This window comes from Heterocephalus glaber, unplaced genomic scaffold, assembly GCF_053883595.1.
Source record: "Heterocephalus glaber isolate CG9 unplaced genomic scaffold, H.glaber_assembly_v1.0 deba00001140, whole genome shotgun sequence".
Classification (NCBI taxonomy): domain Eukaryota; kingdom Metazoa; phylum Chordata; class Mammalia; order Rodentia; family Bathyergidae; genus Heterocephalus; species Heterocephalus glaber.
Genome location: NW_028258200.1, coordinates 1,373,945 through 1,400,171, shown reverse-complemented (window position 1 = coordinate 1,400,171; position 26,227 = coordinate 1,373,945). Strand labels below are relative to the sequence as shown.

Sequence of the window (26,227 nt, the reverse complement as noted above, 5' to 3'; positions counted from 1 at the left end):
TGGTGGCTTTGGTTGGAGGGATAGGCTGTGAGACTGGGGGAGCCTCAGTCTGGGGTTGGTGGGGGCTGGAGCACTCTAGAAATTCCTCATTCACCTTTCCTCTCTCTTTCTCTTCCCTCTTCTCCCCCTGCCCCCCATACTGGAGGTTGAACCAGGGCTTTCACACTGAGCTGTATCCCCAGCCTCCGCCTCCCTTTTTTAAAATAACTAGGTCTTTCAAAATTGCTGACTTTCCCAGGCTGCGCTCAATCTTATGCTCCTGCTGTCTCAGCCTCCAGAGTGCTGGGATGACAGAGGAGCACCACAATCCCCAGCTTCAAAACTTCTTTCTAACCTCAAGTTCCTGCTAGACCCAGAGTAGCTCATTTAAGTGCACGGATGTGCTGTGTTCTCTACAAAGTCGAGTCCGTCTTTGCACTCATGGCCCTCTCTCCCCAACCTCTAGCCTGGGCTGTCTCAGAACAGTTGCCAGACCCGCATCTGTCTGCTCCAACTGGGGCCCTTGCAGGCCTTGGGTAGGAGGCCCTTAGATACAAGCACCCAATCCCTGGTATCACCTGAGGCTCAGGTCCTCTCCGTGGAGCTCTGACCTGCTCTTGGGCCATAAGCAGCAGCCCAGCAGGTGATGTGGTGCCCTTTGGCCTGCGTCTGTGGCCCCTTGACTCTTGTTCTTCCCTCTCTCCCTTCCCTGCATGGACCTGGAGTTGGTCTCACTGGCTCTGCAGCTTGAGCCCTGGCTTGAGACTCTGGGGACACCAACCCCTCTACTCCTGAGGGCCCCTTGCAGATCTGAAGGTGAGACTTGGCTTTGCAACCTTCTCCCTGTTGTCTCTCCTCCGGGATTCTCTGGGTTACCTGTCCACGCACACACCCCTCCAGGGCACGGCCCCTCAGCCAGTTCTGTGGGGAGGAGCCCGACTGCACCCACTGCCTCAGCAGCCGCCACCCCAGCCTCCTTGTCCATGGCATGGGGACAACCAACCCACCTCAGAGGACTTTCGTCAGGGGAGTGGGGACATGACTGAAAGGCTGATTTAAAGGCACCGGGTAATGTGTCATTGAATCTACAGCAAGTAGTGTGGTCTCCTCGTGGAAGGAAACCTCAGAAAATAGTCAAAAGCCACATCCTCAGGGGCCTCCGTGGATGCTCTGCAGCACTCAGCCCGTGTTCCTGAGCTTGTGGTGCACAGATGCCAGGCCTGGGTCCCCAAGGAGGCCAGCCTCGGGGATCCTCCATCTTCTCATGAGCGTGATCCTTGCTGTCCCCTGACAGTCCCTGTGGTTGGCTTCCTCCATCTATGGGAGACAACAGCAACCGAGGAAGGTGGCAGCCAATGAGTATGGGGTGTGGGGGGGAGCAGGGCGGAAGCAGCCAGTGCCCTGTGCTTTTTGGCAGGTGTGAAGGAGCTGGCTGCAATCTTTAGGTGACAGGGAGAACATCTAGTTGCCCTGTTCTGTCTCTGCTCCTTCCATAAAGTGTGATTTTTAAAAAAAATTTTAAAAAGGTGAAGAGCCCTGAAACAGGTCAGACATTGGAGAAACGTGAAGGAATGTGGTATGGTAGGCGGGAAACTTCCTTTTCCCTTCTACCTTCCTGACCTCACCCCATCGCATCCCTGGGCGTCTCTCCTATAGTTTTCAGGTGTTGCCCAGGTCAGCCCAACCTGATACCCAAACCCCAGGCCTTTAGTACCTGGTCTTCCAGATGCACAAGAGTTCTTGGGTAGGGAGGGGAAGGGGCTGCCCTGTCAGTACCAGTGTCCCCTCTCCACCTTGTCAGCAGGTCTTGTGTCCCCATGTGCTGGACAAGGAGCAGGCAGCGCCTCTGAGGGAGTGAGAGGGCTCAGGTCCCTGGTGATGCTGTGGCTGGTGATGGCACCGCCAGGTGGCAGATTCCACGCCATACATCTGGGCTGGTTCTTCATGTGTTCACTTCCCATACTGTGGCCAAACCTGAGGACAACTTAGGAGAGGCTCCCACTTTCAGAAGTGGCTGGTTCCCTGGGTGTGGGGTGCAGGTGCAGTGAGGCAGACCCAGGGAACTGATACTGTCACCTAGGTCTCATTCCTATGGTCCACTCCCTTCAGCTAGGCCCACTTCTTGTTCCCATCACCACCCACAATGCTCTAAGTTATGGTCTCATAATGGATGAACCCACTGGTGAAGGCAGAGCCCTCACGATCCTGTCACCTTTGAACACAACAGACTTTGAGGGACATTTTAGATCTAAACCATAACATTTGCCCCCAACCCCTAGTGCCCACTGCTCCCTTCCTGCAGCTGTCCACTTCTGGTCCCTCCAGTGGCACCCAACAGTCTACTCCACATGGCTGCTTTTGGGGTTCCTCTCTCCCGGCCAGACAGCTCCCCAGACAGGGCTAGCAGGTGGCTTTCCCGGCTACCCCGAACACCCCCCATGTGGTTCCCAGGAACAACCTCGGTGCTGGTTGCTGTGTGTTATGCCTCCCTCATCCCTCCCTGCAGCAGCTGCAGTTCCCCCACCTGCCTTGCCAGATGAGATGCACCACTGGCCTAGGGCTCCCCAAACCTGCAGGCCCACCCCACCTTCCCCCTCCTTCGAGGAGTCACTTCCTCTCCCTGTGTCCATGGTCTGGAGGCACCGGGGGCACAACCACTTCACCCAGACCCCTGCTTCTTCCTGGCAGATGGGAGCTAGGGCCAAAGCCAAGCAGGCCTGTCCCTCCCTCCCAGGTTGTAGGTTTAGAAGTATTGGAATTGCATCTGAGGGAGCATTTGAAAAGGTTCTGCCCTCTTTAAATGCACCCTGGGGTGGGGACTGTGTCCCAGCAAGGCCTGGGCTGAGGGCAGATTCTGTCTAACCAAGCATAGCCTCCAGTAGGCAGGGCAGGACACAGACCACACTTCCTGCTTGCTCATCCTGAGCCTGGGCCTCTGCAAGGAAACAGGAATGGAGGGTAAGGGCCAAGATCCAAGTCCCAACTGTGCCTTGTAGGTCCCCAGCAGGTTGGGTGACCTTTGGTGGTCCTGTTGTCCTCTGCTGTAAGTGGGCTTGAAGCCCGTCCTGGCTGAGCTCCCTGTTCTCACTTGGCCCATTTTCTCAGGGGAGGAAGTTGATGCTGAGAAAGCCCAGGGTCCAAGTAGGTGTGAAACACATCTAGTGGGTCACACTCCTTCCTCAAACCTGTTCTCTCAAACCCGGTTGGATCTTCTGTGACCTGTATCTCCCACGGGGGCCGGGCCCTAAGGCACAGGCTGTCAGTGCTAGGAGAGGTGGCCTCTATCCTGTGTGCCCATGAGAGGCCAGGAAGGGAAGTGGCTTGCTTGAGGCCTAGTCTCTGTGGCCACCTCACAGCCACCAAGAGTGATACGTGCAGGAGAAGAGGAAGTGGTGGTGAATATGGGGGCGGCTCCACCCCACAGGGAAGGCACAGGAGGGCCAAGGCCTATGCAAAGCCTGGCAAGGGGGCATCCCGGGCCCCCAGGGGCAGGAGCAGTGGCCCCCCACAGGCATGAGAGGGCAGCAGAATTTGGTACCCACCTTTCACACTGAGTCTCTGTGACACGTCCTGGAGCCCTGGGGAGCTTGCTGGCCACACAGAAGGAGTGACAGGCTGGACCCACATCTCCCTTGTGGGGGCCTTCCGAAGGCATGTGGCACCCTTAGCCTAGGGTACCTTGTGTTGGTGCCATAGGGCTGTTTGCTGGTGCTCCTCTTCCAGGCAACGCTCCTGATCCAGCCTGGCACACAGTGAGCCCCTGAGAGCCTGAGCAACTGAAGTATATCCCAGAACACAGCTTTGCTTTGAGGTGGACGGAATCTGAGGAGTCATTTCCAAAGTCACTTTTTCAATCCAGGTGTGGTGGTGCATGCCTGTAATCCCAGCACTCAGCAGAGGCAGGAGGATCACTGAATGAGGCCAGCCTAAACTACATAGCCAGATCCTATCTCAAAAAAAAAATCACTTTTTCATATTTGACAATGAAAATCCCTTACTGAACTGGCTACTGAATGACTGATGTACGCAGATGGCTTGGGGGATGGGCCTCCCTGAGTTCCAATCCTATCTCTGTCCCTGTCCTTTATCAATGGGGTGGCTGTGGGCAGGCACCTCCCCTCTTTGGGCCTCCCTCGTTGCTGTCCCTACTTTCCCAGGTCTGTGGGACTTTCAAAGATAGCGGCCAGGGTGTTCTTGGTGTGGTGTGTGTGTGGCACAGGGATCTGGGCAGTGGGATTTTGTTACCAAGCCAGGGCTGTTTTGTACCCCCCACCCCTGCCCATCACTGAGATTAAGCCATGTGTTCCAGGATGGCCGAGCATAGAGCAAGAGCCCTGAGCCTCAAATCTGCCTCACAAGGGTGGAGTTCAGGACGGCTTATGGGGTGCAGATGCAGGGCTGCTAGGGTGAGAAACATGTCAAGTCACACTATTTCTATTCTCTCACACCTGGCTGGACATGCATAAATCTGTCTTCATGGCTCCTCACAGAGTGCATGTCCCAAAAATGGCCTTGAATGATCTGGGGATGGAGCTCCTGGGTCTTGATGTCAAACCCAAGGTTTGACCTGATCCAAATCCAGGTTGATTGGACACCTGCATTGGCCCGTAAGAACTGGTGGTTTTGGCAAAACTTCTGTCAAGTCCCTGAAAAATGACCTAGGCAACCATAATCATAAACCAGGCGTCAGAGGCGTTGTCTACAGCAGGGCTTGTGGGAGACTAATAATATGAGGTACAATGATGAGCTCTGCTGCTGAGTGCCACCCAACAGAAAGGCAAGATCCTCACTATGAAAGCCTGTGGAATAGTAGGGACACGGTATGACAAGTTCCAGCTTGTTCAGCACAGTCACTGGGTTGTGAGCTATGGCTGAGAGAGGGATATTTTACAGTGTGCCAAAAATCATGCATTAATGTGCAATTTTGTCCATTTCATTGGAATTGCTTGATCCACCTGCTTCAGAATCCAGCTTTTAAAGAAACGCCATCACAGGAGATGACAGTCAGGTCTATGGTTTAGATCTTGGGACCAAGTTCAGAGTTCCCAATGGAAATCACCCAGTTCTTGTGTGAAAAAGCACATCAATCAAGATCCAACATCAGGGTGATGTTGTGTGTGTGTGTTTTTTTACCCTTGGTAGAATTTTGTGAGCTGAGTTTGTAGCAGAAACACCACTATGAACTCTGAATATTATAAGGACTTATTAGAGCATTTAAGAAATGATGTGTGTAGAAAACAGCCTGGGACATGGGAAAATGGTTTTCTATTCCATCATTATGATGTGCCATGTCACATAGCTTCCGGTACAGCAATTTCCACCAAATAAAAACATGATGCCATGATGGTGTGTCCTCTCCCACCTTATGCACCAGATCTGGCACCATGTGACTTCTAGCGCTTTCCGAAAGTCAAAATAACCACAAAAGGGAAATGTTTTGAGTCAATTCAGGACATTCAGGCAGCCATGACAGCACAACTAATGACACTCATGAACAGGACTTCCAGAGCTGCTTCTGCAAGTGGCAAGAACAATGGGATGAGTGTGTTCAAAGTAAGGGGGAGGATTATGGGGGAATTGATGTAATGGGTCTTTTACTGTAATATATTGTTTAAAAATTTAAACATTCACCGCATTATTTCATGGCATGTATTGTCTGCAGCTCAGCTGTGTGACCTACACAATTAAGGGTTTTTAAAGCCAATTACAAGCAAGTAACAAGGGGAAGCAGGGGCTTGGCACAAGAGAGGTAAAACAGGAAGGGGTGTGACTCTGGGCTGGAGGTTATCAGAACTGGGACTTTGTCCTCCCATGGAGCCTCGGAGACTGAGGTCTTGTTCTTTTGATGGCTTCATTCTTAAGAATGGGTCTGGGGTCCCAGGGAGAAGCTTTAGCTGTGAAAGGCACATATCAACAACCTTAGACCTTTCTGTGGTCTGTACCCAGGAGACAATGTGACCCATGGAGCAAGGGCTCAGTTTTGAATTCACAGAAGGCAAGGCTATGGACAGGACACAGGGCTGAGGCCAGATGGAGGAAGTGGGGTGTGTAGGCTGGGGTTAGGACTCTGGGGGCGATTCTGGCACTGGGCCTTGGATGGGAGGTCTGCAATGGTGACTTTTTGGGTAGAAATGGTGGTTCCTTCTTTCCTCGACAACATATTGAGCCTCGCTCTTAGGCACTAAGCAGAACCCAGCCCTTGAGCAGGATCTAGCTGGTGGATAGAGGAGGAGGTACAGCACGGAAGAGGGCAGAGCTAGGAGGCAGCTGGGCAGCCCCAGGTCAGCCGCTTCTTCGGAACAGCCTAGTCACCAGTCACGGTGCCTGTGGCTCATGGTGCCGTGTGTGCTGGGGACAGAAGTCACCAGCCTCAGTACTGTGGGTACTGCGCTTCTGAGGACTCAGCCTGTGGGCCGGTGCTGCTTTCCTGTGCTTCTGGGATGGCCAATGTAGGTCTGCATGGCTTCTCTCCCACTCAGGGGCCTCAGGGAGGGCAGGCGAAGGGACCCCTGGGGAGGCCAGGACCTCTTCTCACCCTGATCCTGTCCTAACTGTGGCTCTAGCTGCTCCTTCCTTTCTCTCTGCATCTGGGGAACTGGGGACAGGATGCTTCCCAGCTAGGCCTGTGGTTTCCTGGCCTAAATGTGGTGCCCACTCAGAACAACCCCTCCTAGGGAGGGCAGGGGCAGAGGCTTCTGTTTTCCTCCCCTTCTGCCCAGGCTTCCGACCTAGGGTCCAGAAGGAGGGCAGAGGTGCAGGGAGGGGCAGCTGGATCTGCTGACAAGCCGGGGGCCTGGGCCACCAGACTAGGCCTGGGGCAGATGCCATGCCCATGACAGGCCCCCACAGGAGCTCCCAGGGCCACCTATGAACGGGGACAGGAGTGTGGGGACTTCCATGTACCCCAGTTGGCTGAGGCTGGGCAGAATTGCAGTGGGGCCCCGTCTACCTCTGTCCATGTCTGATTTTCTTTAGACCTTAAAGACCTCATGTCTCCTTAGAGCCTGGTTCAAATACCTCTTCCTGGGAGAAGTTCCCCCTGATTTTCACTCTGGTCTCTCCCCTCACGCCCATAATTTGAGGGGAGGCTGGGGAAGGAGGCTGGGCTTTGCCTGGAAGACAGGTTGTGTTGACCTTGGGTGGGGCCCGGGGACCTCTGAGCTCTGTGGGATGGGTCTGTGATGTGTGTGGTCCTTTCCCAGGCTCATGGGTGCCAGACTCCTGGAGATTGGCAGAGTCCCTGCCTTACGCCAGGACTCATCTCCTCCCGAGTCAGGAGGCCTGGGAGCAGGTGCCTGGCCCTGGACTGGGGGACGCTGTAGGAGCCCTGATCCCTGCACCCCTCCCCCCAGCTGCTGCACAGCAGCTCAGCCACATACCTGGAACCCAAGACACCCCAAGGTGCCCCTCGAACACTTGGGAGCCAGGGCTGGGATGGCTCAGAGGTTGGTGATGGCCTTGTGTGTGAGGCCCTGGGCTCCTTTCCCAGCACCAAAAGAAAAGGAACAAGAAGGGCCACGGAGGTGCTGGCCATGTCCTGGTGCCCACCTTGCAAGACAGGGGCTCTCCAGAGGACTGTCCCATCTGTGCAGGGGGCCAGCACCATAGTTGTCACAGAGGCCACTTGGGGGGTGATGCCAGCTGGACGGCCCGTGCTCAGTGCCACCCCACTACACCAAGCTGGGTCACCCCGCAGCCGTTCTCCCTTTAGACAGTGAGATGACAGGGTTACAGGCCGGGGGCACAGTAGCACCAGGCACCCGAGTGGATGTGAAGTGTAGGGCTGGCAGTGGTCCCAGAACTTCAGGGGCCCTGTCACCCACTGTCCTGTGTTGGTGTAGATGGGTCCTGGACTGTGAGCTCTGACACCAGGCACAGTAGCCCTGCCCAGTTGCCTGTCACCCCTGCCAGTGTGGGGCACCTCCTGGGTACAGTGGGAAGTCACAGCCAAATCCCGAGGAGCTCAACCTCGAGTGGGGAGGGGGTACAGGGCAGAGGCCATGCCAGGAGTGGCTGAGGGGCCCCCACTGGAACATGACCCACAGCCTGCACTGCCCCCACCCTGAGTCAAGTGTCTCTGTGCCCTGTGTTCCAGTGCAGGGACTTCACAGCCCACACAGGCTATGAGGCGCTGCTGCAGCGGCTGCTGGATGGCAGGAAGATGTGCAAGGATGTGGAAGACTTGCTGCGGCAGAGGTACGAGGTAGCCTGGGTGGACAGAGTGGGGCCCCATCTCTCTGGGCTGCTGCTGGGGCAACCTGCTCCAGGAAGCCAGAAGCCAACCCTGGTCCCCCAACCTGGAGCACCCAGGGCAGCTGTGGGGGGTCCCTGCAGATAGAGGGGCCGGGCCCCAACTTCTCCCAACAGCTGTCCTGCACCGAGGTTGGCAGAGTAGCCCTGGAGGAGACAGCAGTGCCCACTGTGCCTTGCAGGGCCCAGGCAGAGGAGCGGTACGGGAAGGAGCTGGTGCAGATTGCGAGGAAGGCAGGCGGGCAGACGGAGATCAAGTAAGCACCAGGCACAGCTCCAGGCCCTCCTTGGCTGGGGCTTTGGGACTTTATCTCTTGGGTGTCCTGTCACGGGGTAGCCAGGCAGGGCTGGGGCATCCGGACTGGTCATGGCACGGGCCCTGTGTGGTAACTGGTGATCGAGTTTGGGTGCTGCTGGGCAGGACAGGCCAAAACTCTGGGTCCCTAGCTGCTCATACCCACGCCAGTGCCAGCCCAGGTGGCCCCCATCCAGTCTTGGAGGCCAGCAGTGGCCCGTCTGCCTGTCCCAGCTCCTGTAGTGACGTCTCAGCCTGGGCTTCTAGGATGGAGAGAGATCTGGGTGGGGACACATCTCGGGCCCAGGGCCTGCTCCTCTCCCACCAGATTGGGACCTAGGATGGCCGCTGTCTCCATCAGTGGCAGGATAAGAACATCCCCTTCCACAGCAGGTTAAATGGTCCAGGGATTGGTACAGGCCTGGCTAGGAGGGTGCCCTGGGGAATAGCCATGGTGGAGTCTGTGCCTGCCCAGGCAGGGGACAGAGAGGGTGGCTGAGGCTGGGCATTGGAGCCTGGGACACTCCCATATGGGGACAGAGGAGGCTGGGGTTCAGTGCTGTACTAAGTCCTGAACAGAGGCCCAAGGCCTGAGCCTACAGAGACACCTTGCCCTCTCCCTGAGCCAATTCCTGGAGGTGACACACGCTGCTCTGCCTGGGACAGTCCTTGAATGAACCATGCTTTCTAGGGTACCTGGCCCTTCCTGCCAGAGAAACCCTGGGGAGGCCAGAGGAAGCTTTAGGAGTGGCAGAGCTGGGGAGGCCCTGCTGGGGGTGGGGGGGTGGAGTGCCCAGCATGCACGGTCCCCTCACAGTTCCGTGATCTCTCTGAGCTCGTTTTCCATCTGCCACTGCTCTGGGCTGGGGTGCAGTGGCACTGAAGGGACAGCTGGGCAGCAGATGTGGGCTGTGCCCAGGGAGAGCTGAATTTTCCAAGAGATGACTGGGGCCCGGCCAAGAGGGCAGGAGGTGGCCGTGGCAAGTGGGTCCTGTGAGCCATGCTCAGGGAGCCGTGAGTCACTGGGACTGACAGCAGGAGAGGAGCTGATCCCTGGTAGCAGGGGTAAGCTGAACTGCGGCGTGGGAAGGCTGAGTGGGGTAGGTCTTAACTGACTTAGTTTCCCTTTCTGAGTCATGGGTCCCTGCAGAAGGTGGCAGTTGCCCCTGAGAAGTGCTCTGGGCCCTCATGATGACACAGGGTGTGCTCATGACACAGCAATGTCTACACTCTCCCTGGCCCCACTGCCTGCCCCTCCACCCAGCAGGTAGATTGAAGCACCTGCTTGGTTTGGCATGCAGAGGCCCTGCTGGGGGGCTTGAGTGTCTAAGGCCCCCCACACCCACACCCCTGCCAAGGCCCTGGGGACAGCACGAGAGCTGGAGGCCAGTGTGTGTGGGGGTGACCCAGAGTGGGGAGCAGAGGCCGAGGCTGCCCCTGTGGGAGCCAGTGCTGGGCTGGCAATGCCTAGGCAGAAGGAACCCTAGGCAGGGTGTGCTGGTGCACACCTGGGATCTCAGCACTCAGGAGACTGAGGCAAGAGGACTTCTGTAAGTTCCGGGCTAGCCTGGGCTACATAGCGACACCCTGCCTCAACCCCACCCCCCAAAAAAGAAGGAACCTCAGGGCCTGCTGCCCAGAACCTGGCCCCCAGGGCAGGCTGGGAGGGGAGTGGAAGAAGACAGCAGTGGCTGGGTGGGGCAGGGTGTGCAGTGGATGGGTATCGCCTATACATGGGGCTCCCTGGCAGGGTATATCCCACCAACCCCTCCCCCAGGGCCACCATGCAGTCCTGACATCTGCACACAGCTCACTCAGTGGTCCTGAGCACACGAGGGGGGTGAGGCCGCCTGTCACTCCTTTAATGCGCCAAGCAGCCATCACTGACCTGTTTGTCCTGCAAGCATTTATAGAGCACCTATTGTGTGCCACAGGCTGAGGCAGGTGAACTCAGGAATTAGAATAAGACAAAGCCCCCAGATCCCAGATCAAGGAGAGAGCACCTCCTCCTCCTCACTTCCGGGTGCCTCCTTCAGGAAGCCCTCCCATGATTGGGGCCTGGCATCCGCAGGCCAACCTCTCTGCACTAGCCTGGAACATCCTTGTAGGAGATGTGAGTAGGCACCATGGCACCTTGCTGGTCCCTGGCAAGGACACGTGTGAGGGAGGCCTGGCCCCAGGTGGGGGAAGCCCAGGTCTGTGGGGTGCCTCTCTTAGCCCCTGGACAGTAGCAAGCAGAGGGGGATGGGAAGGAAACCAGGGATCCCACAACCCCACCAGTGGCTAGAGAGCTGTGGCCCAGCACCAAAACATCCCTCAGCCTCAGGTGGGAGCCGCCACTAGACCCAGGGAGTGGAGGGTTGGAGACACCTCTGCCATCTAAGCGTGACTGTGGCACGAGCCTCTTTTGCAGGGTGTTAACTGAGGGACAACAGGGGACACAGCCAAGACCTGGTCCCTAAGCCCGCGGTGCCCAGCCCAACAGGAAGCTCACTCACCCACCTAGAGGGGGCCACCCTTTCCCCTCCACCCTCCATGTACCCCATAAGCTCAGGTATCTCCCCCTTGCCCTCTCTGGCCCTGACAAGAGGTGGGTGTCCCTGCTCCAGGAAGCTCTTTGGCTGGGGCCAGAGCACTGAGGCTGGAGACCTTCCTGTGAGCAAGGACAGCCCCCCAAAGGGTGGGGCTTGAACCCTCACCTTCTTTTGCAATAGACCTGAAGCACTGGTTTTTCTGCAAAATACTTTGTGATTGCTGTTCCCCTGAGCTCAGAGAGAATAAAGCTGTCCCTGAGGAGCTGGTGGGCAGCATGCCTGCCCCGATGCTAACTCACTGGGGGCACAGCCCTCTCTGCAGGGAGGTGCTGGTTGCGCTGTGTGAGCCAACAGGCTGTCAGGTAGAAGAGGGACAGGGATGCCAAAGCAGGGTTCTGAAGTGGCATAGCCTGCGTTGGGGGAGAGTATGTGAAGAGCCATTTACACTGGGACACTGGACTGTGTTTGAGGGCAGAATTTCAGGCTGAGCTTCCTGAGAGTCAAGAAGAAAGGGGCAATAGGATGAGCTGTACCTGTGAGCACTGGTGATGGCTGGCAGGAGGCAGAGGCTTGCACGGCGTCACAGCCCAGGAGTCATGGGAAGTGGGGTTGTCACAGCAACCACCCCTCCCTCCTCTGGCTGCAGGCTCTGCCTCCTCCCAGGCCAGCCTCATTTCCTGTTTGTGAGGTGTGGAGCGGAAAGGCCTCCTCTCCTCGGAGTTGAAGGTGAATCCTCTGGACTGGATGGAGCCACAGCAGCTCCTGAGTAGTGTGAGAGCAGAGGCTGGGCCCCACTTCATTTAGCTCATGGCCTAGGACTCTGCATTCCCACTCTTGCCAAAGGAGGCTCAGCTGCTGTCAGGGACCCCTGCGTGCAGGGCAGGGGCTGGGTGGCTGCTGGGACCCATAGTCTCCCTCAGACCTGGCCCCTGGGATCCTGCCAGGTCCCTGCAGCTCCTTGGCTGGGTTTCCCCATCTGTCCTAGAACTGGAAGCCAAGCTTCTTCCCAGAGAAAGCTGAGTCCTGGGTGTCATGTGGCCACCAGGGGGCAGGCGCGTCCCCACTCCTCGCTGTAGCCGTTTCCCAGGCTGGGGTTTGCAGGGGGCTCAGGCTGAGGCTGACCAGTGGGCACTTCTGTAGAGCCGACTGCACTGGGTCCTGCTGGGCGTGCTGTTTTCGCCTGTTTATCTGACGCCCAAGCAAATGGGCACCCTGTTTTCACCTGCTCACCCCAGCACTGTCCCTGCCCCCCAGGCCTGGCACCCCTCCTCCCCTCCGCCCCAGTGCCCACCTTGCCCCTCCCCGCAGCTGGCAGCACCCACAGCCATCCCCTCTTGCCACCTGGGGGCCCCAGCCTCTCACCAAGATCCCTCTGAGCACCCCCTGGCTGGGGAGGCCAGATCTAACCTTGGCCCTCTCCTGTTTCGGCCTCATCCTGGGTGCACCGGATGCTGAGAGGAGAGGATTTGAGGAGGGGGGACCCGGAGAGGTGCAGATGAGGGGCAGAGGTGAGGGGATCCCTGCTTCCCTCCTCTGCCACAGCGGACAGGTTGGATTACTCTGGAATTCCCACAGAGGGTTTCTCCTTCCAGAAATTCCAGGATGGGCTTTGTGTAGACAGCCATGATTCAGCTACTACCTAGGTCCCTTGCTTCCAAGGTGGCCCAGGGCCCCCCACCAAAATAAAAGTGCTCGGGGCCAGCCAGGATTTCAGGTTTGTACACATGGTCTTCCTGCCAACCCGGTCCTTTCTGTCTTACAGCACCCTGAGGGCCTCCTTTGACTCCCTGAAGCAGCGTAAGTCCCCACCATCCCCGCCTGGGCTGCAGGGTAATGGAGCGGGTGGATGCCGGTGAGGAGAGTGAGGCAGGCTGTCACTGGCTTTGTGCTAGGTTGCAAAGCTGAGGGAGGATGTAGGGGCAAAGAAGAGGAGAGGGTGCCAAGCAGGGATGGGCAGGGGAGCGGTGGTGGTCTGAGGCAGGCTTGCCCCCAGAGACAGAGAACGTGGGCAGCGCGCACCTCCAGCTGGCCCTGGCCCTGCGAGAAGAGCTGCGGAGCCTGGAGGAGTTCCGAGAGCGGCAGAAGGAGCAGAGGCGCAAGGTGAGGAGGGTGCGCCTCAGGCTTTGCACGGGGGCACTGGAGGAGGGCGGGGGCATGGCTAGGCAGGAGAGGAAGGCACTGGTTTCCAATTGTCCTGCCATAGGGACCGCAGGACTTGAGGACAGCGTGGCACGCCAGAGCCAGTCTGATTGAGGTGTCCCTGGACACCAGCCCTGAGCCCCAGGGTCAGAGTGGAGCAGACTGTGGGCGGGGACTGTGGGTCAGCTGAGTGTTCGGAGCCACTTCTCACCTGTGCAGGGATGGCTGGCCCTTGGGGTGACCACAAGGCAGGAGAGAGGCCCCCATGGTGGGAGGTGTGTGAGCTAAAGGCTGCAGGGCCAGGCGGGTTCAGAGCCTAGGCCATGAGCAGGGCAGAATGGAGGTACAGGGGCTCCGCCCGTGGGAAGGGGCTTGGGTGGGCAGGGTGATAGATGCTCATGGCACGGAGCAAAAGCGTCATTTACAGACTTATAACTGACATGCAAAAACTTGGATGCGGATGGAGGAAAGCTGCTTTCCCAGGCAGACCAGGCTGGGCCACTTCCCCACCCTCTGCCTCAGTTTCCCTTTGTAGCATGGGACTTTGCTCCAGCTGCCCCGAGTGTTGAGAACTCTGTTCAGACAGAGCCATGGCTCCAAGGGCAGGAATTCAGTGCAGCCACGTGTCTGCCCGCCAGGGGGTAGACAGTGTCCCCAGAGCTGCCAGCCCTGATGCCGGGCAGTGATCTGAGTGGGGACTTGAAGAGTACTTGCTGCTACTAGGAGCCGGGGCTGTCCGGTCACAGCTGGCTTTGTGTCCTGTGTCTGCACGGCAGGGGAGGGTGGCTGCACTGTGTCCTCACCTGGCCCTGGGCCCATGCGTGTCTCAGTGTGTGTGTGCACACGAGTGAGCCTGTGCCTCTGGAACCAGGCCACCTGACCAGATCTCCCAGCTGGCCCTACCCTGAGACCTGGGCACTGTGGCACCCAGGTGTCATTTCTAATCCCCCTCATTCCTGCCTCCTCCACCTGAACAGGGACTGCTGTGCTGCACGTAGACCAAGTACTGTGGTGCTTGCTGTGTGCAGGGTTTGGTCCGTGCTTGTGAGTTTGTGTGCAAGCATAAGCAGTTGAGTGTGGATGTGGCCCAGGTAGGGGTACCAGGGCATGTAGGCTGTGAGCGACTGTGATAAGAACAGAGGTTGTGAATGAGGAAACTAGGACTCTGTCTTGGTGTGTGTGCTTGTGCATTTCTGCAAGTCTTGGTGTGTGTCTGTGTGTGCATCCTTGTGTCTGTGTCTGTGTGTGTGTGTCCCTGTGCAGGGAGAACTCTGGTGGAGCCCAAGTCCTGACCACGAAGGAAGTGGCCCTCGGTGCCTGTCCCCTCCCAGAGCCAGCAGGCTGTCGTGCCTCATGGCAGAGATAGCCATCCTGTCAGTCTAGGGGAGCATCCGAGGCCATGGCCCCTGATCAGAGCCCCATGCCCCCCTCCAGTATGAGGCCGTAATGGACCGCATCCAGAAGAGCAAGCTGTCGCTCTACAAGAAGGCCATGGAGGTGAGGGGCTCTGGGGACACCAGGCCACACTTGCCTCCACCCAGAATCCAGCTCCATGCCCAGCTGGACACCAGGGTCCCTACTGCATTGATGGTGAACCTTTTAGGGCTTTCAATGACACGAACAGCTCACTGTAGCACATGTGTCACCACTGCCCTAGTGGATCAGCAAAGGGATATGGGGATCCTGAGGGAAGGACAGGGGCAGGTCCTACAGAGTGGCCACAGGGTGACCACACTGTTGGCTGGGGACCCTAGGACTGGTGGGGGAAGAGTCCCTGGGTGGTGTCCACAGGATCCCAGGTGGGAAGGCGAGAAGGGTTCCCCAGGTGTCTCCTTGGAGACTACACCCTGAAGTGGATGCACCACGGTCCCTGTGGGAAGGATCCTGCCCCTGCCTCCGCATCTCTGCCTCTGACTCCCAGATCTCTGTCACTGACGGAGATGCCCCATCACCACAGCCCTGCCAGGGACAGGGAGTCTGGGCTTGGGGCACGTGGCTCTGGGGGACCACAGCAGAACTGCCTAGCCCACTGTCCCCACCTCCACACCCCAGTCCAAGAGAACATATGAGCAGAAGTGCCGGGACGCGGATGATGCCGAGCAGGCCTGCGAGCGCATCAGTGCCAGTGGGAGCAGTGCCAGCCAGAAGCAAGTGGAGAAGGTGCTGGGGTTTGGGGGCTGTGCAGGTTGGGGGGGGGGTGCCAACAATCACCCCTCTCGGACCCCCAGTCTCCATCTGTGGAGTGGGTTTCTTAGAATCTTAGGGCCTGGAAAGAGGGTGACCTGGGTCCCCTCTGCCACCTCCAGCTCTACCCAGCATCCAGTCCTCAGGGCAGGCCCTGAGAACAGGGCCGAGAAAAATCCCAAACCTAGGCTGTTCAGGCCCAGCTCTTGACCACTTGGGATTTGGGGCCAGGGTGGAGGTGTCAGAGGCACCCAGGCCCCAAAACAATGTCACCTGGTGCACAGGCACACATGCCAAGGCCCCAAGGAGTAGGGCCTGTGAGTGGGTTGGGGCAAGACAGGCACCAGAGCCTGGGTCCCGCCACAGGCTCAGGGGCCACCACTCCACCATGAGTCTCAACGTCCATTGTGCACTGAGCCTGCGGGCTGCAGTCCTGGCTTGTTCCCTTTCCATGAACGTTCCACCACTGTTGGGGAGGCCCCAGCAAAGGATGGAAGGCAGTTTGCCCTGAGCATCCTCTGGGTGGCAGCAGTGTGAGAGTCACTCCTGAGTGGCTCGAGAGAGGGGGCTGGGCAGGAACTCAGCACAGCTCTCCTTGACCCCCAGAGCCAGAACAAGGCCAAACAGTGCAAGGATGCAGCCACCGAAGCAGGTAAGTAAGCTGGCCCCCCCACCCCACTAATCCCCCCTTTAACAGATGAGGAAACTGAGGCACAAGGAGGGTAAGCAACATACCCAAGTGACATCCTTCTGTCCTCCACCTGATGCCGGTCCCCACTAGCAAACCTCCTAGACACATGGCTCTCGCTTCCCAGGACAGTCCCCCATCTGCCCGCTCTCCCTGGCTGGGGACAGGGGACCACAGAGACCCAAGCCTGCCAGGCTCCCCACCCAGCAGCTCCAATCCCTCCCCACCCCAGGCATGGATGCCCTCCCTGAGACTCAGTCTCCCATTTGGAGAGGGAGTAGGATGCAGGAACAGCCAGCAGCCTGGACTCTGTGCTTGTGTCTGGGGCCCCAGGCCAGCCCTCGCACAGAGCTGGGGGTCCCCCTGAGCCCTGTGTCACACATGGGGCCCTGCAGGCAGGGAGCTCCTCTGGGGCTCTGAGGGATGGGGGATAGGGCCCGGGCGGCAGCCTCCCTGAGCTGCCTGTGCTTGCAGAGAGGGCCTACAGGCAGAGCATTGAGCAGCTGGAGAAGGTGCGGGCTGAGTGGGAGCAGGAGCACCGGACCACCTGTGAGGTGAGGCTGGGGTGAAGCCTCCGTTTCCCCACTGCATCCCTGACATAGTAGCTGTCTGGGGCCGGGCTATTACCATCCCGGGTGCCTGGCTCCTTATCTCGCACCCTTCACCCGGGTGCTGAAGCCAAAGCCTCGGTTCAGGCAAAGCCTAGGCTCCCCGGCCCTGCCACGGCCACCTGGGACCAGGGCTCAGGGCCAGGTCCTGTGTCCTCTTGCTGGCCTCCCTGGGAGCCCCCCAGGGCTCACACCCCTCCTGGCAGCCTGTAGGGGCACAGTAGTGGGCTGGGGACCCCAAGTCTCATCTTCAGTCTTGTCAGACTGTCGGGGCCGGTGCCTGGCTGGTCAGCCTCAACTGGCCCAGCCCACAGCCCCTCCTCCTGCCACCCACAGGCCTTCCAGCTTCAAGAGTTCGACCGGCTGGTCATCCTGCGCAATGCCCTGTGGGTGCACTGCAACCAGCTCTCCATGCAGTGTGTCAAGGACGACGAGGTGGGCAGGGGCAGGCGAGTGGGAGGGGTGTCCAGGGCTGGTCAGCAGCTTCCTGGCCCTCTGTGCTCCAGTCAGGAGTCTTAGACGCCAACCTTGCTCCCAGCATCCTAAGCATGGGGAGTCAGAATAGTGCTTGGTGCTGCCTGAGCTCTAGAGGAACCTGGACTCCTCTTACCTGTGGGCTCTGGGTTATTTTTTCTCAAATGACTTGAGGCCAGCTGCTGATGGCCTCCTGGGTCCCTGGACCCACTCAGCCTGCAGCACTGCTTGATTATGAGCTCATCCCTGCCCCTGAGCTTCCTACAAAACAAGGCAGACAGGGCCCCTGCACAGAAGTGCTCAGGAAGTAGGAAGAAGTCGGCTGGGGCTCTGACCCCATGAGGTCCCTCACTTCAGGCCCCTGGGTGGGGGCCTAGACACCAGGGTACAGCCTGGTCCACAGCCTCTGGTCTCTTCTACCCTAGCTCTACGAGGAGGTGCGGCTGACGTTGGAAGGCTGCAACGTGGATGCTGACATCAACAGCTTCATCCATGCCAAGGGCACAGGCTCTGAGCCCCCAGGTAAGGCCGGCCTGGCCTAGGAAGCCGAAGGGCTGTCTGAGCCTCGGGCTGGGGAAGACTGGGTGGCTCACAGATCTTCCAGAAGGATGGGCTGCTGACAGCACATTTCCCCAGCTGGTGGGTCCCTGGCCTGCTGCCTCCCGGAGGCGAAAGTCCCAGGGTGCTCAGAGAATGGGTGTGAGGCTGGGGCCCTCAGCCCCAGCCCAACCTGCTTGGTCCCAGCAAATCCATCTAGCACTGTCATGCCTGAAGTGTGGTCCCTCAGGCAAGCAGCAGGGGAAATAGGCCCAGGCTGGGGTGTTGGGTAGAGGTCCAGGTCTTGCTGCCCCCTCGGGGCTCACAGGCATGCCATCATCCCAGCCCCAGTGCCCTACCAGAACTACTATGACCGTGAGGTTACCCAGTCGACTGGCAGCCCTGGTGTGCAGCCCTCCTGTGGCATGATAAAGAGGTGAGCACTGGTAGGTGTCAGCAGGTGGGGATGGGGGCTCTGCCACTCTTTCCTGTCTCTGGACCAGTGAGTGCTGGACACTGGGGACAGGCTCAGGCCAGCTTTAGGGGGCCCATGGTCCAGGGGTCCAGGCACTGCACAATCACACCCCATTACTCACCCTGAGATCTCGTGCCAGCTTCTTGTCCCTTGGGTGCCACTGTGAGCCTGGTTGGGTCCTGGACATCAGGGTGCAGTGGCAGCACCCTCTGTACACAGGAGCCGGGGGGATGGGGGGATCAGAACCCGCATCCTTGGGAATTCCTCAGGTTTCCCCCAGCCCTTCCGGGGCAGGGCAGGCTTTGGCGAAGCACCATGGTCCTTGTGCTGTGCCTCTGTGGGACCACAGGAGGAGGGGGCGGGGGAGGGGGAGGGAGAGGGAGGGGACGGGGAGGGGACGGGGAGGGGGAGGAGGGCTGGCTTGGCCCAGGCTGGTGACAGCCCTGGCAGAGTGTTACAGCAGGTGCTCCTGCCCCACAGGAGAGGCCATAGCAGGAATGGGGACCTGAATGTTTTCAGATCCCACAGCGGCCAGCAGGGCACAGGGTTAGTTTGGGGTGTTGGAGAAGAGGCACAGGAAATACCCTTGGGGAGCCCTCTTGCCTTCAGGATACCCCATGTCACGTCCATGCGAGAGGCTGGGGCCAGCCCTGGCAGATGTCTCAGTGTTCTGCGCTTCCCCTGCCTCACCCCCTCCCTCCCAAGCAAAGGGACTCACCCTCTTCTGTCCCTGCCCAGGTTCTCTGGGCTGCTGCATGGAAGTCCAAAGACCGTATCATTGCAAGCTCCTGCTGGTAATGGGATGATTTGGGAGATGGGGGATGTCCCCAAACTCTGACTCCAGGGGGAAGGATACCCACGTGGCATTGGTACAACCCTGAGGGAAAGGTCTCCCAGCAGCAAGGGGATAGACAGGACCACGAGGGATGGTCCTGAGAAAGGGCCAGGCACAACCTTACCTCTGAGCTTCCACAGAGACCCTGATACCCACCCCCGAGCAAAAGGAGTGTGTCTACGCAGACATTGCCGTCCCTGTGCAGGAGGCACCTGCCCAGGACTGCCTGGCCCAGAACTACCGAGCACTGTACGACTACACAGCACAGGTGAGAGCCAGGCCTTCTCTGCACAGTCTGGTTTGAGGGTCAGGCTTTGCCCCTTGGCTCAGGGCCCCATCCTATGGCCATTGGCCAGAATGGGTTCTTTGGCCTTACTGGGACTGGTTTTCTAGGTCCCTAAGGACTGCTTGAGGCAGCTGAGGGTGGCTGGGCTGAGATTCAGGGTCCAGTCTGCTCCCTGGATGGAGGGGAGGGCTGCAGGACCCAGCAGGGCTCTAGCTATTGTCCCTGCGGCCAGAGGCTGGGTGTGGGCTTCGTTGACTAAGGCCATGCAAGGACACGGACCTCACGCCTGGTCTGTGGCAGGGCGCTAAGCTAGGACAATGACCAGATGCCCTTGTATCCGTGGCCAGCCAGGGACATCTGGGCCCCGCAGCAGAGGTGGCTGTGGTGAGCCTTAAGGAAGAGGGTGTCCTTGACTTGCGGGGCTGAGCACCCCTGACTCCCTTGTGCTCCAGTGGCTGCCACAGGTTGGGGAGGCTGCTGATGACACAGACAAGAAATACCCACGTCCTGTCTGTCTCCGCCTGGGCATGGCGCGGCTCAGCCAACTGCACCCCCAGCATGTACTTCCTGCTGAGGTGGGGTGCCAGGCCTGAGCCCCCACAGGTCCTCCAATCTCATACACTCACCATCTCTACCCAGAGTTCCGAGGAACTGGACATCTCTGCGGGGGACATCCTGACAGTCATCCTGGAGGGGGAGGATGGCTGGTGGACAGTGGAGCGGAATGGGCAGCGAGGCTTTGTCCCTGGGTCCTACCTAGAGAAGCTCTGATCAACCCACCTGCCTGTGGCCAGGACGGTGCTGGCCGCTCCCCAGGAATAAAGGCGTGCCTTCTTGTCGTCCTCGTCTTCTGGGTCCCTTCCTTCATCAGAGGCAGAGGAGGAGTGGGAACAGATCCCCCCGGGTCCCAATTCCACTGGGGACAGAGAAGAGCCGGTCCCAGCTGCTGGAAACTTCCAGACTGCCACAAAGATACCTCTACCTTGGGGACATGAAGGCTGGGATGGGAGGCCAGGATTCCTGGGACAAGAAGGGGTGGTCTTGGGGGGCAGCAGTCAGGACAGGCAGGTGCAAGCACCAGCAAGGAGGGGGCACACTTAGCCTGGCACAGGAAGTAGGTGGCAGATCTGCTGGAGCCTGTAATAATATCATGCCAGAGTCCACCGTGGGCCTGTGGCCTCCCCATGGCCCTGGCTCTGCCTAGCCCCTCATCTGGAGGTCCAGCATCCAGAGCCTGTCCTACACGGCCAGGCAAAAATCAAATTTTTGCCAGGGCAAGAATGTTTTACAGATACCTACCACTATGCCCACATCATCGTCTGAGCAAAAAGGCAGGCTTAGTTATGTAAATGTCAGAGTGAAGGATAAGATGGGCAGGTGCCTTTGGTCAGGCGTGGGCACCTCACAGGCCTCTGGGTATAGGGAGGGCTCTGGGGTGGGCCAGGCAGAGGTGCAGAGGTGCAGAGGTGCGACAGCCTCCAATGAGGACTGAGGACCAGACTGGTGTGTGCTGGGTGTCAACCATCCCTGCTGCCTGCCAGAGGATGTCACAGGAAAGAAGGTGGAAAAGAGCTTCAGGCCAAGACCTCCATCCTTCCCGAAACATCAGGGACATGTTTTGGGAGCTGTCAAGCCTACCCTGTCCCTAGGTCTAAGTATGCAGACAGGGACGCCAGGAGAGAACAGCGTGGGCCTTAAAGCCTGCCTGGGGCAAAAAAGGCCCAGCACTTGGAAGGCTGAGTTCAAGGCCAGCACGGGCTACACAGTGAATTCAGGACCAGCCTGAGGTACACAGTAAGACATTGTTTCAACCACCCCACCCTCAGAAGGCTGCCGGGAACCACCCCTCAGTCCTGCCAGATCCCAGGCCTGCCACCAGAACAATGCAATCAAAGAGACTGAGGACTCCAGCGTGATCTCCCGGCAGTGACTGCTAAAATAAGGACTCAGGACTCCTGTGTGATCACAGGCTGGGTGGGGCCTGCTAAACTAGAACAGCGGCCGGAAGAGCCCTCTCCCTCACAGGGGCAGTCAGGCACTTCTAGGCCCTCCCTAAGTGGGCTGACTGGGGCCTGGTGGCTCACGGGAAGTGGCACTTGGCTGGAGACCCTCCTGGAAGAGAGCAGCTGGACAGGACTGGTAACTTCTGGGATGGGAGATGAAAGGAGGCTGAAGAGGAGAAGTCAGGAGTGGATTCTGAGCTGAGCCTTAGAGATGGGAGGGTCTGCCCCAACCCTACATGGAATAGGAGATGGTGCAGGGACAGGGCTTGCACAAGAGGACAGGACTGACCAGGGACTCAGGCTGTACATGGGCAGAAAGGAGAAAATAGGAGCACAGTCAGGCACCAGGGCGTTACTTATTCCCCACAAACACCTGTCGTCTTGATGGAGCATCCCATTCCACTGCAACCATTCTTCAGAAACCTTTGGCCTAGATATTCATCATCAGCTCTGGCAGGTGCACGGTGCCTGACGGGTAACAAGTGTTAGCTAATGGTGCAGTTTTCCAGTGTTCAGGCAGCCAGAGAATGAGAAGCAACTTTTGTCTACAATTTATACCAGGAAAAAAAAAAATCAAAAAATGAATTCAAGTCAGACCCATCCCTTCTGCAGCATCATCCACTGTCTTCGTGTTTAACTAGGTCACAGCCTCAGCTGTAGAAGGCAACTGCATGGGGGGGTCCAGCAAGGGACATAGGGCCAGGTAACAGGAGCTGTTATGCAGCCTCTTCCTGACACAGTGTGGGACAGGGAGAGAGCACAGCCTCTGAGGTCAGAATGTCACCATCTGAAGCCAGCTGACCTGTCTTTGGGTGGTCCTAGAAGTCGTGATTTTTCTAGGCCCCCATTTCATCACAATAAGATGGGTTTAATACAGCTATGCAAGTTGTTATCCCCCTACTCTTCAAATGAGATAACAGTCATACACTAACTAAAGGCAAGGGACTACCACTTAGGGAAGTGGAGGCAGGAGGATCCCAAGTTTGAGTCCTGTCTGGGCAACTTGGTGAGATCTTGTCTCAAAATTAACAGAAAGGGTTGGGGAAATCCAGCTCAATGGCAGACTGCCCCTAGGTTTGATCTTCAGTAATGGAAAAGAATTAAAAAAAAAAAAAAAAGGGACTGCCACTTTTAACAAGGCCCACATCCTCCAAATCTTAGCCATTCTCAACAGTAGCTCTGAGCTTGGGACACCTCACTCAGCAAATCCTCTGGGACAGTGATGGCTGTGTCACTGTGCCCTGACAGTGATGAGACTAAATCAACAGTGGTGTCCACACTGAATTCCCACGTTCTACAACATCTTAGGCCAAGCGGCCCTGGCAGAAAGACATGTCTGGCCTGGTCAGGCAGAACCTGGGTGTCTATCTGTTTCCCACCCTGGCATGGGAAGGCAGCACAGGCCCAGAACAGGTCTCCGTAAGGGCACCAAGTAATACCCTCAGGAGAACCTAGAGGCATGCGATAAAAAGCCACAGAGAACAAATATTTTGAAGAACTACTGAGTGTGGTGGATACAAGACCCTACACACCATAGCACACTAGGAAATGCAGCAGAAGAATTATTCCACTCACAGTAGCAACAGACTGAGTTTTACAGAGAAGTTTCCCAAGCGAACCCTGTAAAGATCTGTAGAAAATAAGACAACAGCCTGTAACACTGGGCAGAGGAGAGGCAGGCATAATGGCCCATGCCTATAATCCCAGCACTTGGGAAGCTGAGACGACAGAATCACGGCGAGTTCAAGGACAGCCTGAGTTACACAGCGAGATCCTGTCTCAAAAAAACAAAAAGAAAAAGAAAACCAAACCAAAACAAAATCTGGGCAAAGGATAGAAAGTGAAAACTGAGGAGATACAAACAGCAGAAACTTTTTAGGCTTGGCTCACACTTAAATACATATTTTCATCTGCAAGAAAAGATAAAGGATGGTAACACCCCAAGTGTCAGCGAGGGTCAGGAAATGCACCTTTTCGTGCAGACAGTGGGAAGATGAGTTGGTTCTCTTCCTGGAGAGCAACTGGCCAGATCTATGAAAAATTTATATACAGCTTTTGGTACAGAGTAAATTCATTACATACTAAAAATCTCTTTGTAAGTCCATGTAAAAATAAATAACACGGAGTGATCAAGAGGCTTTGAACTAGCACAGGTGGTGGCTGCACAACACCGTCAGGCACTGGAACTTGGCTGTTTACATGGTTACTCTATACCAATATGCTTCGGCTCAAGTTGCCTGCCTGTAGTTCTCATCAACAGACTCCATATGTACAAAGGAGGTCCCATGTGATTACAAGGGACCTGAAAAATCCCTACTGCCTAGTGAGGTCACAGCTGTCCTAGCAACTTTGGCATTCCTTGGGTATGGGGTAAACAAACACACTGTGTGCAGTCAAGGGACCATACAGCACATAATTACATACAGTGCGGGTATGGTAAAACACCATTACTGGTTTATGGATTTAATACACTAGATTTTAATCACTACTCTGGAGCAGGTATGTTCCATGTCCAGCCCATGGGCCACTTGCACTCGTTTTTTTAAATGCCACAATAAAAACATTTTTAAAAGTTTTGTTACACACATTAGCTTTATTATGCATTTCACATGCAGCCAAGGACAACTCGGCATCACCTGATGTGGCCTAGGTGAGCAAAAGGCTGGTCACTGACACCTGAGAGAGCACTCCTGTGTCCTCAAACAAGTGCATGTGCAGCAGGTGCAGTCATGCCGCAGTGCCTTCGATGTCCATGTTCATCAGGTGTCCTGACTGCGGCAGGGCCACGCAGAGTGACCGACTCTACCATCCAGGCTTGCTATGTACACTGTATGATCTTCGCACCATGACAGAAGCGACTAACCACAAGCTCTCAGGATGCATTCCTGCCATGAAGTGACATGTGACTGTGCACATGGTGCTTTTCCAGCAGCAAAGCTGAAGCAACCTCAAGATCCATCCACTGTGCGTTGGGTAACTGTGGTAGTGATGTATCTGTACAGCCGACAGAAGGCAATGACAAGGCTTACTAGTCCAACCCAGCAAGATAACCATGCTGTGTTGTGAAGAGACACCATACAGAATAAACTTTAATAGGAAAAGCAAAACCAAAGCCAACCACCAAGCCTGTTTCTGTATACGCAGAGAAGTTGGAAAGTCATATACCACTTCTAACTGGCTCACTTGTGGTTTGTTCTTTATAGATATCCCCACTAATTTCTAAATACTGTATGTATGTATGTGTGTATATAGTATTGGGTAGGAATTGAATTTAGGGCCTTCACAATGAGCTAAATTCCCAGCCCTTTTTATTTTTTATCTTGAGACAAGGTCTTGTTGAGTTGCTGGGCTCAAGCTTGTCATCTTCCTCCTTGGCTCTATTATCAGTTTTTAAAGCACCAATTAGTTTTGCTAAAAAATTTTTCTTTTCCTGAAAATGATGCAAGACAAAAATCTATCAACTGACAAGATGAAAACCAGATATGATCTGAGCCACAAAAGGGAGGTGGATCTGGACATCTTTTAGTGTCTGTAACAACAGAAGTGCTTCAAACAATGTGGGGTCATGGGGGAACTTGAAGGGGCCCACTGGTCCATCTGGAAGCATTTCAGGAGGCCCCTCTCTTCTCAGACAGTGACAATTACAGGAACAGGACTCATCATCCTCAGTGGGTGGAAGTGGACATACAGAAATAAGTGATAGGGAAGGGAGAGTGGGCGGCCTGGCAAACGAGGACAGAGTGAGGGATTGGAAAAGCCCCCTTTAGCACTCGACCTGGGGAAGATGGAATAGGGTGAGGGCAGTACTGTTTGCCAGCTCTGGGGAGAAGTGATGGAGAGCAGGGTATTTACATCAACTGTGGTTATGTCTACAGAGGTACTTAAAGGTTGGGAGGGAAAGTAGTAACTCTTTCACTGCAGGCATCCACTGTCTCACAGCTCCGAATCCACCAGGCCTTGTCACACTGATGGGTGAACTTTCCTCTGTGGCTGGCCACAGGGCGCTGAAGGGGCTGGAAGGACTCTCATCTTCCGGTACTAGCAGATTCCGCAGCATCCTCCACAGCAGGTTCTGTCCCTGTGGCTTTCCCTGTAGCAGGCACCTCCAGTGATTTATTCTTCTAAGCAGGGCAGTGTCCCTGTGGCAGGCTCTCCTTCGAGGGCTCTCAGCATTGGGGGGGCTCTGAGATTCTGAGCTCCTTCTTCTCTTCCTTTGGCCCTATGGCTGACAGCTGGTTTTGCTAAGCTGTTTCAGAGCTTTTTTCCTCCTCTTACTAGTTAACTACCTTTTACACAGTAAACACTTATGAACACTTTCCTGTTCATACTTTCATTAGATCAGGTGATCAGATTAACATCATCGGGGGTGGGGCATGCAGACACTGTGGACCTCACAACACAGTGCTCAAGAGCACACAGGATGTGGGCTGTATTCCAGCCACTTGGAATGCAAAACCTAACCCACTCTACAGGAAACACAGATAAACCCAAAACAGGCAGCAGCATTTAAAAGAACAGACTGTATTCTTCCTGAACATCAATGCTGTAAGAGACAAAACTATGGAAACGCTCCAGATTAAAGATAACCAAAGAGACCTAGTCTTAGACAGATCCGAGACTGCAGGGGAAACTCCGAAGGGTACCTCGAGATCAGCTGGGATGTGAGTGGTAGACTGCTGTGTCGGTGCTGGATGCACTGACTTTGGTAATGATACTGTAATCTGGGAGACATCTTTTTCGTAGGAAATACCCACCGAAGCACCACGGACAACGGGCTAGGCCTTACGTGGCCAACAAATAAGCACATATGAGACAACAGGATTACAAGTTGAATGGGACAAACATTAATAGGTATGGCTGGGTAAAGGACACTTGGGCTTCTTATATACAGTTTTTTTCCTTGTAACTTTTCTATGGGTTTGAAATTATTTCCAAATAAC

General features: G+C 56.4%; 1 protein-coding gene across 9 annotated transcripts in view; it reads left to right on the top strand.

Moving 5' to 3' along the window:
* The window catches only part of Pstpip1 (proline-serine-threonine phosphatase interacting protein 1), a 31,432-nt gene extending 11,307 nt beyond the window's left edge, over positions 1-20,125 (top strand). The window contains exons 1-15 of one of the 9 annotated variants that reach the window (XM_087210274.1): positions 6,315-6,428; positions 8,075-8,175; positions 8,412-8,486; positions 12,821-12,855; positions 13,052-13,158; positions 14,632-14,694; positions 15,250-15,357; positions 15,988-16,033; positions 16,544-16,623; positions 17,014-17,112; positions 17,577-17,673; positions 18,034-18,124; positions 18,902-18,957; positions 19,139-19,266; positions 19,924-20,125. In XM_087210274.1, the coding sequence (XP_087066400.1) occupies positions 6,420-6,428; positions 8,075-8,175; positions 8,412-8,486; positions 12,821-12,855; positions 13,052-13,158; positions 14,632-14,694; positions 15,250-15,357; positions 15,988-16,033; positions 16,544-16,623; positions 17,014-17,112; positions 17,577-17,673; positions 18,034-18,124; positions 18,902-18,957; positions 19,139-19,266; positions 19,924-20,055 (1,227 nt within the window). In that variant the 5' untranslated portion in view covers positions 6,315-6,419 and the 3' untranslated portion in view covers positions 20,056-20,125. Of the gene's footprint in view, positions 1-6,313; positions 6,429-8,074; positions 8,176-8,411; positions 8,487-11,704; positions 11,830-12,820; positions 12,856-13,051; positions 13,159-14,631; positions 14,695-15,249; positions 15,358-15,987; positions 16,034-16,543; positions 16,624-17,013; positions 17,113-17,576; positions 17,674-18,033; positions 18,125-18,901; positions 18,958-19,138; positions 19,267-19,923 lie in introns of those variants that run through there. The other 8 variants (XM_013068245.3, XM_087210273.1, XM_087210277.1 and 5 more) reach the window with 8 other exon arrangements.
* Positions 20,126-26,227: the final 6,102 nt, after the last annotated feature.